Raw genomic sequence first — 14,088 nt, 5'->3', positions numbered from 1 at the left:
TGAAGAGACAACCTAAAAAAACCCTCAACCAGCTGTTGTAGACAATGTGGTTTAAATAGAAATTGCCTTGCAGATATAGTGCTAATTCTCTATCATGTTTAATTCTGTTTACACCTTCAGTCCCATCCATTTTCAGAATGAAGAATTTCTTCTGTCAGCATTTGTGCTCTTAATTTTTTTTCTTACTGTGCCTCTTACTCTCTGATTTAGAATTTAACAGCTGCCTATTTTGAATACTACAGATGAAATTTTAAGTTTTACTTCTGCTGTGGCAACTGAATCCTGCTTGCCTTTACCTCTCTATTTCTAGCTGCATGATTTTGTTAACAGACAAGCTGTTACTTTGTTTAACAGCAGAACATAATGCCTGCATTTGATAAACACAAGGCAAAAAAAGAATTCTTGCAAAAGCTAGGAGCTGGGCAAACATCTGAGCTCTTCCTCATCAAGTTTTCAGAAGTAGAGACATAAATGTGCAAGGTTATTTATCATATTGGATTCTCTGTTATTGCTAGCATAATTAAACACTGTAAGTCTATACAGATTTGTATCAGCATAATAAAAAGTCACATTTCATGCTCATACTTACCTGCATGCTAGAAAAGACAAAAAGCTTCTTTAAATCTGGAAGATAATACTTACATAAGGATTACAATATTCACTTTAATTCTAAGTCGGGGTCTATGTTTACCGGCCATGGTAATAGAATATTACTAAGGGACTGGCTTTTAATGAGCCTGTTTACATACTAAGGTACATAAACAGGGCCAGTTAACAAAATGGGGAAAGGATATAATTTTAATTACATTTTATTTACTACCTGAAACTATACCTGTTTTAGTCTCCCCAAAACTGGGAGAAAGCAGAAATACCACATGTAGTTCTTGTACTGCAAACTGTGAATGTGTTGCACAGAATGAGTGAGACGAGTTGCCTTATGTAATTTATAAAATTAAGTTTTATATATATTATATTTTATAATTACTTTCTATTTATAATTTTAAGGTTTTCTTGAGGGCAGAATTATGAGGGAGTGACTTGTATTGTTGCTCTGTACATTCTTACACAAAGAAATAAAATCTGTTGTGTAATTCTTGGTTGATTAAAACTACTGGTGGAATGAAGCAAAAGAAAGTTTACCAAACAGTATAGAAATATTAAGGCTTACGAAGAAACCTGACAAGAGGAAGACTCTGCACTACGTGTTCAGAATGAAAACAAAACCAGGGATGCATCAGCTGTCTGCACAGGATGATGGATGAAAGATGCTTCTCGCAGCTCACAGCCTTGTATCTCATCTATACCAAGTTCTGTTTCTCCTTCTGAAGTGCAATAAACCCAAACTGTTTCTGTAGGTCTTGAAGGATTTGAATTGATGTACTGAAGCTGAAGGTCCATCTGTTCTAGAGCCTTGTCTCCTACTGGTCCTGGCTTTTCATGCCTAAATTCTGTTACCAAAATAGAGAAGTTTGATATCTTTCCCTTTCTGGGGAGAAAGTGACTTCTACACATCAATTTAAGATTTGAGTGGCAAGGGGCCGTGCAGTGTGTGGTGGAAGATGCCACTAGAGGTATAGGGGTCGGGCAAGTCTGGCCATACTGCTCTTCATTTGGGACCAAATGTTTGCGTGTCTGCAACAAAGACTCAAATTACACGTGTAAGAGCCTCACCTGATGTGCTTAAAAACGAGCTGGGATCACGAATCTTGTGCCAATTGAACTGCAGTCGTTTAGGGTGAAGATTTGGAAGTAGATGAAAAAGCAATTAGATGCTTGGGGAGATTTTCTATGGCTTTAGCGAAGCGAAACATGAGGGTACTGCAGTCACCATCAACAGCTTCCTTACACTGCTCCTAAGACGTGGTTCTCCAGCACTTGGAACGAGTTGCTCAGTGTGTGGAGTCCCAACGGGTCTAAGTACGGTCTGCCTTTTTACCCACGTTCCTCGCTCGACCCACGCCGATCGAACAAGTGTTCCCAGTTCAGCACGCCGCCCACCGCTCTGCCGCGGAGGACGTGAGTGGGTGGGCGCAGGAGGCCGGGCGAGGGGCGCAGGCCCTCCGCGCACACCCCAGCATTGGGAGCGCCGGGAGCGAGCGCGACACGAGCCTGCGAGCCGTCAGCTCCTCCCTGCCGCGGCGCATCCTCCGCCCCTCGCCCTCGCCTCTCCCTGGCACTCGCCTCCTGCGGGGCTGCCGCCGGGGGCGGTGCCAGCAGCGCCGGCCCGACCCCCTGTCTCGGGATGTGCTGAGCAGGGGCAGCTCCCCTCGGGCCGCTCCGCGCCTCGCCCGCCGCCTGCCCGTGCCCGCCGCCGCCCTCGCCTGCTCGGAACGGGTCGGTACCCGGTGCCCGGTGCGGAGCATCCCGGGGTAAGCGGCGGGGCGGGGCGGGGCGGTGCCGGCCCGGGTGCAGCGGGGCCGCTCCGGGCTCGGGCGGGGGGACCGGCCCCACTGCGCGTCGGTGCTGCTGGGGCTGGGCTGTGTCTGTCGATCCGTGCGGGGTGCGCCTATGTGGGTATGAATATACATATACCTTATCTATCTCTCTATCTGCCTGTCTATCTATCTCTCTGTCTGTCTATGTCTATATATAGATATATTTCCTGTTGAACGTCTTCGTGTGGGCTCGGGGGAGGGAGGAGAAGCCGGGGGCGCCGTGGCCACCTTGTGCCGACGGCGTGTCCGCGGGTGCCCGTACGGTCGCGCCTCCCTGCGCTCCTCAGTAGGTGCTTCTCTGTGTGTGTGTGTGTGTATGTGTATGCGTGTGTATATATACACGTCTGTATGGTCAGGACGCCTTGTCCTCCCCTCCCTCCCCCTGCAGGTGCCTGTGTGACACACACCGGTGCCGCAAGCCCACGCTCCCCAGGTGCCCTCGCACCTGTCGCGGCGCTGCCCCGGGGAAGGGCTTGGCGACCCCAGCGGCGGAGGAGCCGGAGGGTCCCCCGGGCTGGGTCCTGCCTCCCTCCGTCTCTGTGTATAAAGCTCTTTTCCATCCCCAGGGTGACAGGTAACTGTAGGCAGTTTGGCTGGAGCACAAACGCTGCCTTTCTTCACACGCTCGTCACGAGCTAGTAGAAAGCTGCGACAGCCCAGATGCCTTCCTAGACATCCATTCCTCCTACTCAAGCTCTGGCAAAGAAGAGAAGATAACAGGCAGCACTTCTGTCTGCGTGGGTGGAGGAAGAGAAAGGACTATTGATAATGGATTTTTTGAAGGGACACTAATTCTTGGTTTTAATTACTATTTTAGTGGTTTCAGTGTAGCGCTGTGCTTTATAGCTGCCACAGAACTCATTTGGTAGCTTTAGTGCAATGCTTTTAAAATCCTGTGTTCTTGATTCTGCTTTTTAGTAAAATCTTTTCTCAGCCCTGATGTATGCAATGAACCCATTTGGGAAAGCTCAGTTTTCAGAAGAGTGACGTGGACTGTGTGCAAAATGCTGGACAACTGACAGAGCAGCATTTTCTATTTACTCCAGTCTTTCGGGGTTGTAATGGCAGTTTCCTAGAAGTGAACATTTGTTATTTAGGAAAGGGTTTGGTTTATGTGGTTTGGTTTGCAGGTTCATCTGTTTGGGTTTTTTAGGTTGCTGGTGTTTCTTTAAATAGGTTTTTTTCTCTGAATGAGAGGTGGAGTATATAATTAAATCACAGGGCTAAATCTTGCAATCAGCACATGAAGAGAACTGTCCTTTGGCAAAAATGATGCCTTGGTAGACAAGGAAGGGGGATTTGTATCAATGAATCCATCTTCCAACCAGTACTGCATTATTGTCAACCTCTCTTAGGATTCTGTGGAAACAGGATCTCTGTGTCCTATAGCTACATAATACAGAGGTATAAACAATATAATTTTAAAGGAATTGTGTTCCCATTCAGTTGGAATAAATTCTTTCCCCCTTTCTGGGATAAAAATCTTAAAAAATCTTTCTGAAAGTATACTGTCTTTTTTTTTTCCTAGAACTGTGTGAAGAAAGTCTTCAGCCATGGATGTGTTCATGAAAGGGCTTTCCAAGGCAAAGGAGGGAGTTGTAGCAGCAGCAGAAAAAACCAAGCAGGGTGTGGCAGAGGCAGCAGGAAAGACGAAAGAGGGAGTCCTCTATGTGGGTAGGTGGGCAGCAGAAATCACACTGCTGGTTGGTGTACACGAACATTCACAGGTGGATCTTCATCAGACCTATTGTTCTGAAACAAAATACGTGATCACTCGTAGGAGACCATCGGAAAACAAACAAGGAGAGTTGTGTCTGCCTGAGCTCCGGTTCTTTGAAGCCAAATGTTGGTTCTTAAGTCACGTGCTGGTCACATGTTACTGTTCTGTGGAGCCACATCTGTAATGCCATACAGAACGAGTTTGTATCATAGAGAGTGCCTTACAGTACAGATCACTAGCTAGCTACTCACTTCAAGAAGTTTGCTGTGTTCAGGCTGAAGGAGTAGTTGGTACAGTAAAAATAAATTTAAAAGAATGTAAAAGCTGAGGTAAGATAGCTTGACAGCATTCTATAGAATATGTGGGGTTTAAATAGGATTTTAAGAGAAGACACTTGAAAAGTTAATTCAGGAATTGCGTATTAGACATGCTGACTGCTTGGCATGTCGACAGTAACGTTTTGCATGGCAAAGTGTCATCTCCTCATCTTTTGAAGTTAACTTGAGGTTCTGTACTTACTATTGCAAATTCATAGCATTTTCATAACTTCTCCAAGAAGATCCACTTCAGTTAATGAGGTAGACCCCAAGGTAGCAAAGCAGTTATTAAGTGTATTATTCTATGCCATAGAAGTCTTGCATAGAGCCAGAGATAAAATTATTTTCAAATCCCCGATTGGTACTTTTATGCATGATAGTCCTCTTCATTTTAGCAGGTATTGGGCTTTAGAGAACTGACTTGCAAATGCTGCCATGAAAAATTCACAGAAAGAGTAATCTGCCAGGACTATATGAGTAAGTGATTCTTTAAAAAAAAGTAATTATGGGTCTGTTTTTCTTTTTTATCAAATAAAGCTAGTTCATAATATAATGGAGGTGAAAAGATACCCTTTTCTGTAGGTCCTTTCTATTTTGCTGATTTTGTAGCAAGTCAGTTCTGTAATGGACACTGTGTGTACCAAGGGAGATGTGCACACATAGAAGTTAAACAGAGCTGAAAACCAGAGGCATTTCTTTTCAATGGGAGCACTGTCTTTTTAGGATTCCCTCTGCCCTTGTAGGCTAGTGCCAGTCTAAGAAATTATTTCTGCTCCAGATAGTGTGGACTACTCATTTGGAATATACGTCTCTCCTTTTGAGCCATAGCAAAGCTCAGTGCTCTTGCCAACAGGGATGGCAGTCGTTTTGAACACTAATTGTAAGATGAGTCTATTTTAAAATGAGCATCTGCTCATTTTCAAGATGGCAAAATAGGTGTTCTTTTCAGTGTATATTGTACTTGATGTTGGAGTTATTTTTCAGGGATGGGACTTTCTACCCTTGTAATCCTGACCATGCTTCTGAGGTAATTGCTTTCTTTGTATTAGAAATCCACATTGTGTGCTGAACTAATCCTTGTGTTTGACCTGTTCTCCAAAATGTAATGATGTTTGAACCTAGTTCTGCTCCCAAAGGCAACAGATTTCCTGTTGACTTCAAAGACACTTTTGCTGAGGTTGAACTTTGGAGAGCAGGCTTGCTGTTTATTTCAAGAATAAATTAATGAGTACAGCAGAATCCTAAGAAATGATAGGGACCTGTGCCTGTGACTGTAGTTATGGTGGAGTATCCTTCTCATGCCATATGCCTCCTTTTCAGGAGGAAAGAGCTATATGCACACTTTGTTGTGCAGGTAAAAAAGGCCTTGGTTGGAAACTGTCTTCAGGAGCTCTGTTAGACTTGTGTTCTTGCCCATACCTGCAGGATGTTTCAACAGGATCAAGTAGGGTAAGGTGTAAATGGGGAGCTGGGTGTTTCTCTGTCTGCTTCCTAAGCACACAGCAAAGGTGGCTCTTCTACTGCACAGCGTTGGCAAAGGCTGGTGTGATAATCTCTGGTTCTGCAGGCTGATAATGGTTGCAGTGCAAAAGTGGTGAAACCACTTTATGAGTAGAGAAGATGAGCAATGCAGTGCAGTAGAGCTCCTGAAGATTCCTCCCTCCCTGTCTCTATAGTTGGGTTTTCAGATTTGAGTTTCACAGCCAGATTATACTGTGAAAGCTGCCTGACATCTTGCAAAAAAGAACCTAACAACACTGGGCTGAGCAACATGTTAATGGTTTTAAGTTTCATAACATTCAGCCTTCCATTGGTGTTGGAGAATTAAGAAGATGCAAGGTCTATTCCAGATCCCCTAGGTGATGTGGTCTCCCACTGAAATCTGTGGAATATGAGTAAATATGGAAAACATCAGGACCTTTATGTCCAGGGTGCTGTTAACTATTATGTGAAAGATTATAACATAATTCTACCTGGTAAAGGATTAACTGGGGATTTTTTCCCTGTCTGTGCTGAAGCCCCTTCTTTCTTCCCTCAGTCCACTGTCTTTACACTCTTTTTAAGAAACTCTACAATACAGTCTACAATGTGTTTTTATGCTTTCAGATGTTGACTTGTTTTTTTCCCCTCAAATTCCACTGCTTCAGCATTGGCCAGCTAAAATCAGTGCCTCTTTTTGACTCATACAAGTACAACATCAGTATTTTTCTTGATGTCAAACAGTGGCCTGATCATTGTTTAGAAAGGAGAACTGAGGCTCAGCAGTCCTGTGCTGCATCGTGTATGCTGTAAATTTAAAACTGGGTCTCTCTGTATCCTTCAAGAGCTGTGAGTGTGAAGCAGTGAGGAAATGAGCAGCAATACTTACCCTCACTCACTTTGAAACCAAAGTGAGGTAGGTGATGCAGTGTTCAAGATGTCCACTGAGCTTTTTGTGTGCTACCAGGGAGCTGAGGATTTTGCTGAATTGATTCGTGAGTGCATGTTCAGTGCTCAGGAATGGAAGCTTCCAGTCCATTGGTTCTCAGCACAACAAAGGAATAGTTATCAGCTGCAGGGCTGTTAACGGATGAGTTGTTTACTACTCCCTGTGCTGGCACATGGCCTTAGAGTAGAACAGTGCAGTCATGACCTATTTGGCAAGACCATCCAAACTCCTCTGCTGCACTCTCTTTTCATGATGTTTCTTGTTTTCCTTTGGTAGTAGAAAAGCCAGCAGAGTAGTTGAGGGACTCAGTGTCTGTCTAGTGGATTGATGGGGTTCAGAACTTGGAAGCACGTATTTTCCTTAAATGTCAATTTATTCTTACCCTAATTTGGGCTTAAGTCTGTCTGTCTTTAACAAGCTCTGACTGAGCAACGTGAGTAGTCTGTTGGTCTCTCAGATAGTTCAGAAATGAGTATATTTCCAAACTGCTGATACACCCCATTTTGGTGTAGTGGCAGTAATGATAGTAAATTATGAAGAGAGTCTATGGTAATTTTTATAATTGCAAAAAGGCAAAAATTCTGCTTTGGCTTCTCCGTCCCCTCACAAAAATGTGTACTATAGCTAGGAAAAGTAGCATTACCATGTACTACTGTTGCTTGTAAATAGTTTAGGTCAGAGTCAGGTTTCGTTGTCTTTATATTATCTGTACTCTGATTCCCCTTGTTATGCAGGGTACAACAAGCAAGACTGTTGGTGTTTTGGGAATGCCAGAATGAAAGATAGCTAGTTTCTCTCAAGAACAGTGTGGACAACCAGCTTTCCTTCATGGCCAACCAGAAGTCATCCTACTGAATTCAGCTGTTGTTATTTATAGGGCTGTTCTGGCAGCTCCTAATGTGTTCTAGATGCTGTTGTAGCTGTGATGGCAGAAACAGCTACTTACATGCAGGTGTGCAGTAGTAGGGCAAGTAGTATTGAGCTCTAACTTGTGCTGTAAGATCTGGAACACCAACTAGCTGGTTGTTTGCCAGTTAATGGATTTGGCTATACATACCCTGTTCTGTATGAGTCTGTGAGCTGAGCTTTCATTAAGTAGAAGCCTGTCTTCCGGTGGGCGCACAGAACATTTCTGTGTGAGTTGTGGTTACAGTAGTCTTATGTCAGGGCAAGTGAAGTAAGAATCAACTTGCAGAGGTCTCTCTGGAGATGGATGCATTGCAGAGGTCCACAGGGAGTTCTGATTCATTGCAGAGGTCCACAGGGAGTTCTCTCTTGCTGGTCTAAGGGAACTGAGTACTTGATAATTCACAGGTTTGCATCTTATAGCTTGGCTTGCAGGCAGTCAGTTCAAAAAGATGAATGAGATATTGACCATGTCTAACAATGCATTTAAAAGCATATGCTTAATATAAGGTATTCCAGTAGGCACACTGTGAGCTTGCAGTAGTGTTTAGTCTCTTTCTAGAAGCTGGTAGAACTGTCAGTGGCTTGAATTCCAACATGTGTTCAAAGTGCTTTGAGTTTTCAGGTCTCATGGTGCTACAATATTGAGAACTAAAGTCCTAAAATAAGTCCATAGACATTAACACCTTGCATTTAATGAAATTCGTGATTCTTCGATGGTAAATATTTTCAGTGAGTCAAAACAAGCTTTTTTTAAAAGAGAAAATTAGAATAAAGAGAGGAAAAATACTTCTCAGCTGTTTAACCTTATCATTAGCTAGGTGAAGGAACATGTCATTTTACTTAATGCAATATTTTTTTCTCTTTTATTTGTCATGGATTATTATTGTGCTCTTTCTCATGGGTAACAGTCTTTTCAATACTGTAATCAATCTAATAATGCCATAAATAGATGGCTAAAGTTACATAAATGGGCACTAGTATTAAGTAAGACATACTGATAAATGAACTTGTATTGTATTTCAGTGTGTAATTGTATTATTTTTACAATAAGTTTTTCTTCAGATATTTTTCTGCTCATGCATTTTCCTGTAGTATATTTCTACTTACATCAGTTTGTATATGTTTTTTATAGTGTTAAGCTAAGATTTTATCTAATTTAGAAGTGTAAAGGCAGAAGTATAAATTATAATGTCACAATTACTGAATGGCATAGAGAAAGGAAATTGCATTACAAATAAGGTAATTCTGTGTTGGTAATAGAAATAAGTCATCTTACCTCTGGCAGACTAGGTAAGATGATTTAACTAGGAGCCATAAACTCTCTTTGTAATGCTTAATTGCACATTAATAAGCATCATAGTCCACAGATGGGTACTAATCCCTCAAATGTAGCCAAATTATAACCTGACAAGGAAAAGTAAGGTCTGCTAGGGAAAAAGGCATAGAGTTATGTTTTAAACAGCAGTATGTACTAATTTGTTTCTTCTCATTGAAGACACAAGAGGTTTTTCCCTTTGATGCGGCATGGTAAAAACTTACGGTCTTCATTGCATGGCTGTTCCAAAAAGCAGTTTGGTGTTCAGGGTGACAGAGTTATATTGGTCACACAGGTCTTGTGTTATGACTCATTCTGGTACAAGTTCTGGGCTGCTGCCTAAATCATAGGTGAGCTGTCACATGTGACAGTGAAAATGAGGGCATCGGATGCAGCAGACCTAGGGTTTGACCTGGGTGATGTTTTCATATTTCAATCTTATCTACTGTTTAGTTTCTGTTATGGATTAATTTATGTCTAAATCTGGCTAGCACCACCAACTCCCCATGATTTAAACCTCTGGGTCTTTTTGTAGCTCAGAAATGGTTGTCAACTCTTGCAAACTGAGATCTGGCCAAGTGTTGTAAGATGAAATCTTGAGGATCTTCTGGAAGCTTTGGCTCTGATCTTCTCCAAATGTATGCATGAGCTTCCTTAAGATGTTAACATTAACATGGTTTGTGTGCAGAGTCACCCATAGGAGTTTGCAAACTGAGAGGCTTAATATGGCTCTTAGGAAAATGGGAAGGAAGTCAGTATGTACAAGAAATAAACTGCAGAAGTGATTCCAGGGTTACTCACCTTTCCACAATCAATATACATCCATGCAGTTGTTCTTTATTGGTGGTTTTGCTTCTTCCCTTAGATTGAAATTCTCTTTCATTTCTGTTTGTAACCTTAGAAAATGCTGTATGCAACTGTATGTAATCTATATATTATTACTTCTTTATCAACTATCTAATCTTTACCAGTGCCTAAAAATATGAACTTTCAACCTAATACTGTTCTTTTTTTAGGTTCCAGGACCAAGGAAGGAGTTGTTCATGGTGTCACAACAGGTAAGACAATTATCTCTCAATTTCATCTTCTTTCTTGAATTTTATTTGTCAACCATTGAGCTGCTAAAACTCTATTTTGTTGAGAATGCTACAATTTATGAAAGATAATAAAACAGGAAAATTAAGAGAACTGGCTGGGAACACTGAAGGGAAATGGCTTATAGGAGAGAAACAAATTTCAGAATTTTGATCATCTGATTTGAATTTGTCACAGTTATGAGTGTTTTGAGGTATTTTTTAAAACTCTAATCTCTCAGTAGCAAGAGCACTTGCAGACTTTGAAATTAATGCCAGGCATGTATATTCAAATAGCATTTCTACACCAAAAAAAGAGTAAATTTGCATTTTAAATTGATTTGCAGAGATCATTTTATGTATAAACTGAAACTAGTAACCAATAGTTTGTTTGAAGAGGCAAAATTAATGAAAGTCTTTGATATCTACAGAGAGCAAGAAAGCCTTAGCTGGTCATAGTGCACTGACTAGAATGTGTGATTTTCTGCTGTAGAATATGAGACTTTTGGAGATGTGTAGAAAATGCGTGGTCAAGAAATTTAAATTGTTTTTCCCCTAAGAAATTAGAAAACAAATAAAGCAGTAGAAAATGATTTCTTTTTTCTTAGGGTACAGTTAGTGTATCATTTATTTACCTGTGCTCACATAAGCAAGTGCAAAGGAAAAATGGTACATAAACAAATGTCAGTACTTAATATCACAACCCATGTAAGTGATTGAGAAGTCAGTCAAGAGTATTTCTAGTAACAAAGCTGAACAGAACTTCTATGATAGTCCTTCAGAGTTACCCTCAGGCTGAGTATGCATGCTGTTATTACAAGATTTGAAATTACAGCTTGTTAGACCTCAATTAAAAGAAATACTCAAAGGGATCATTACTTTAACCAGCAGAGGATTGCAGTAGAATGAGATTTGAGGCATATGTATCTAATATCATCATGGATGTGGGAACAGCAACCAATAACAGTAGGAAGTAAGTTAATAGAGGTGATGTACACCAAGCTGGGCTGTGGTAGAATCCAACTCACGGGTGTTTGTGCATGCACAAAACATGCTGAAGCAATAGGATTCAAGTAGCCTCGCTCAATAGGGGACTTCTTTTCCTTCTCCTGAAAGAATCAACTGGTCTCAAATGCTGTATCTTTCTTTACCTGATTGCAATATGTGTAGTGAGGCAGGAAATTTTAAGTTGATGAATAGAATTATTGACAGGTTTGAGAAGTTGTTAAATTTTGTTCTGGAAGGTACAAAACAAACTGTTAAGGCCAAACATAAGGAGAACACATCTGTTACGTGCTGTGCCTGTGAATAGAAAATTTGGAAAAATCACTGTCGATTTTAGGCAGAATAGTGGTTGTTCCTCACACACTTGATGAAATAGGTGTCACAAAGTGAAACACCTAGAGCTTGTGAGTAATGGGGTTTTCTTCCTTCTGGCCTGTTAAACTGTTTGAAATGAGTTTGGCTGTTGAGTGAAAATAGAAAATGAGTAGAGGATGTGCAAGTTGAACTGTGGCTGTGAGGAGACTTCAGACAAAATCTAGAGAGCATCATTTCCGAAATGAAACAGCATAGACTTGGTAGTGCAAGAACAGAGAAATTACTTGACTCATGTTTTAAGAATAAAAAATAGTTGCAAGTCTATAAAGAGTTGTTCTGGCCAGCAGAGAAGATACATAAAACCAGATTTGGGCTCAGTGTATTGATGCTATGAGGTATAACATGAAGACACAGAAATGCCAGTGAAATTACTGTAGAAACCAAATCCTTTTAAATCAACACTATTAAAGTTGATATGACAAAACTGCCCTTTAAGGCACTTGTAAATACCTACTTGTCTCTTTTCAAAGAACTGGGATTTCACAAGTTCTGGTCATCTTATGATATTAATGCCTCAGTCCATCAGATGAAACCTGAGATGAAATAAGCATTTTGTTATGTAAATAAAAAAGGTTGGAGAGCTTGGAGGCAGTCAAATGCAAACTAGAATCACAGATCAAAATGAGCGTGTTCACAGTCGTGCAGTTAGTCCTTTCTTATTTTCTGAGTTCCAAAACCTTGCTAGTTCTGCTATTTTTGCATAGTTTGTGGTTTAAAGCCATATGCTGGTGAAATGACTGTGAGCTGACACACCTCAAAGTGCTTATGAAAACTAAATACACTCTTCAGTCAACTGCTTTTCAAACTCAGAAATTCTAGACTCAGATGTTTCTTGCTTTAAATGTGACGTGACTGTATCAGGTTTAGTGGCATCAAGACACTGTGAAACGAGGATACAAGGCTGTGCTTCACAGGAATATGGTGAGCCTGTTATTTGTTAAGTCACCCTTTCTCATAATTTCCAAAGATGAAGCAACTGTGCTTGTTGGTTTTGTGGGGTGTTTGCTTGTCTTTACACTTGCCTTCCTAATTAATGTCTTCTGGCCTTTGCCTGTAAATGCATAATTCATCCATATTGCTTCTCTCTCAGGGATAAGTATCCAGAAATGAACAGTATCAAGAAAAAAGATATTTAAAGTCCAAATCCTGATACTCAAAATAAAGCACTATTTGTAAATAGATCAGGACCAAAAAGCCCTTAGTCCTTCAACTATATGTCTGTTTCCTGAAACTGAGTGTAGACACAATATCAAGTTATGAACAACAGTTAAGTGTTTTGCCTGATTATTTTATCTGATCATTCTTGTTCTTCTTAAGATTCTTAGTCTTTAGTATTCCTGCTGTGTTTAAGTCCATCAGGTATCTTACAGAAAAATTCAAAGAAGTCCTGTGATGCTCATCTACTTTTATTGTTCAAAGTTGAAAGCAACTGGTTACCATTTTGAATTACTCCAAAGGTTTTATATTGATACCATATGTTACCCAGTTGTCTGTAATAAGTAGGGAAAAGAAAGCTTCAATTTTTTGCACAGTGCTATAGTCAGTATTAGAACTTTAAACTCAGTTAGCCTCAGCATGATTGTTGTACATTGTCCCATGGTCATTTAATGGAATGGACAGTCTCTGCAGAGATAGACAGAGGTAATCAGGCCATAGCACAGCAGAGCTCTGCAGAAGCTGATTTACTCTGTTTCTCAACACTGTGGAGCAAATCAGGTGTCAACTCTATGAAGACTTAAATGCTTAAGATCATTAAGCAACCTGGTATTCAGACTAATTTAATTAGTTGGAATCAACCCCCTGCATTCTGAACTGATTTGTTTGTGCACAGCTAATGCTTTTCCCTTCTTACTGCTTAATGTAGGCAATAAAATACATGAAACTGGGAGTCTCTTTTGTTTTTTCTTCTCGTGTTGCTGGGGTTTCAGAGCTGGAGGGTCACCAGACTAAAGTTAATTATCAGTGTCACTCTGGTAATACGGACTTTGATGTTTAGGTGTACCTTAAAGATAGGAAGGAAGACTCCTTACTAGTATGAGTGATTTTGCTAATCTGTTCTAGGTATGTAGTCTGCTGGATCTACCTCGTGTCTCTGATTTCTAAAGCAGTGTATGAGAGATCTTTCATGGTGACTCCTGTGTCAGCTTTCTCATGCTTCGTCTGTATGCTTGTTTGGGCTGGGGTAGAGTTAGTTTTATTCATAGTAGCTGGTATGGGGCTGTTTTAGATTAGTGCTGGAAGCTGTGGGCAACAGAGGGAGGTTCTAGTTACTGCAGAGCAGTGCTTACATAGCATCAAAGCATTTTCTGCTTCTCACCTCACCCCACCCCTCTAGTGAGATGCCTGGGGGTGCACAAGGAGTAGGGAGGAGACATAGCCAAGACAGCTGACCCCAATTGACCAGAGGGATATTATGCACCATATGGTATCATGCTCAGCAATAAAGCTAGGGTAAGGTTGGTGAGGGGCAGCTGCCTGGAGACTGGCTGGGCATCAGTTGCTTGGTGGTAA

General features: G+C 41.1%; 1 protein-coding gene across 2 annotated transcripts in view; it reads left to right on the top strand.

Annotated features, from left to right (window-relative positions):
- The first annotated feature begins 2,088 nt into the window (after positions 1 to 2,088).
- Positions 2,089 to 14,088, top strand: part of SNCA (synuclein alpha) — a 62,731-nt gene continuing 50,731 nt past the window's right edge. Inside the window, exons 1-3 of one of the 2 annotated variants that reach the window (XM_071555853.1) lie at positions 2,089 to 2,369; positions 3,964 to 4,109; positions 10,141 to 10,182. In XM_071555853.1, coding sequence (XP_071411954.1) covers positions 3,989 to 4,109; positions 10,141 to 10,182 — 163 coding nt within the window. In that variant the 5' untranslated portion in view covers positions 2,089 to 2,369; positions 3,964 to 3,988. Of the gene's footprint in view, positions 2,370 to 2,426; positions 2,515 to 3,963; positions 4,110 to 10,140; positions 10,183 to 14,088 lie in introns of those variants that run through there. The other variant, XM_071555854.1, reaches the window with a different exon arrangement.

This window comes from Pithys albifrons, chromosome 5 (assembly GCF_047495875.1).
Source record: "Pithys albifrons albifrons isolate INPA30051 chromosome 5, PitAlb_v1, whole genome shotgun sequence".
Lineage (NCBI taxonomy): Eukaryota > Metazoa > Chordata > Aves > Passeriformes > Thamnophilidae > Pithys > Pithys albifrons.
The sequence above is the reverse complement of the archived record's forward strand: the minus strand, read 5'-3'. Positions and strand labels throughout refer to the sequence as shown.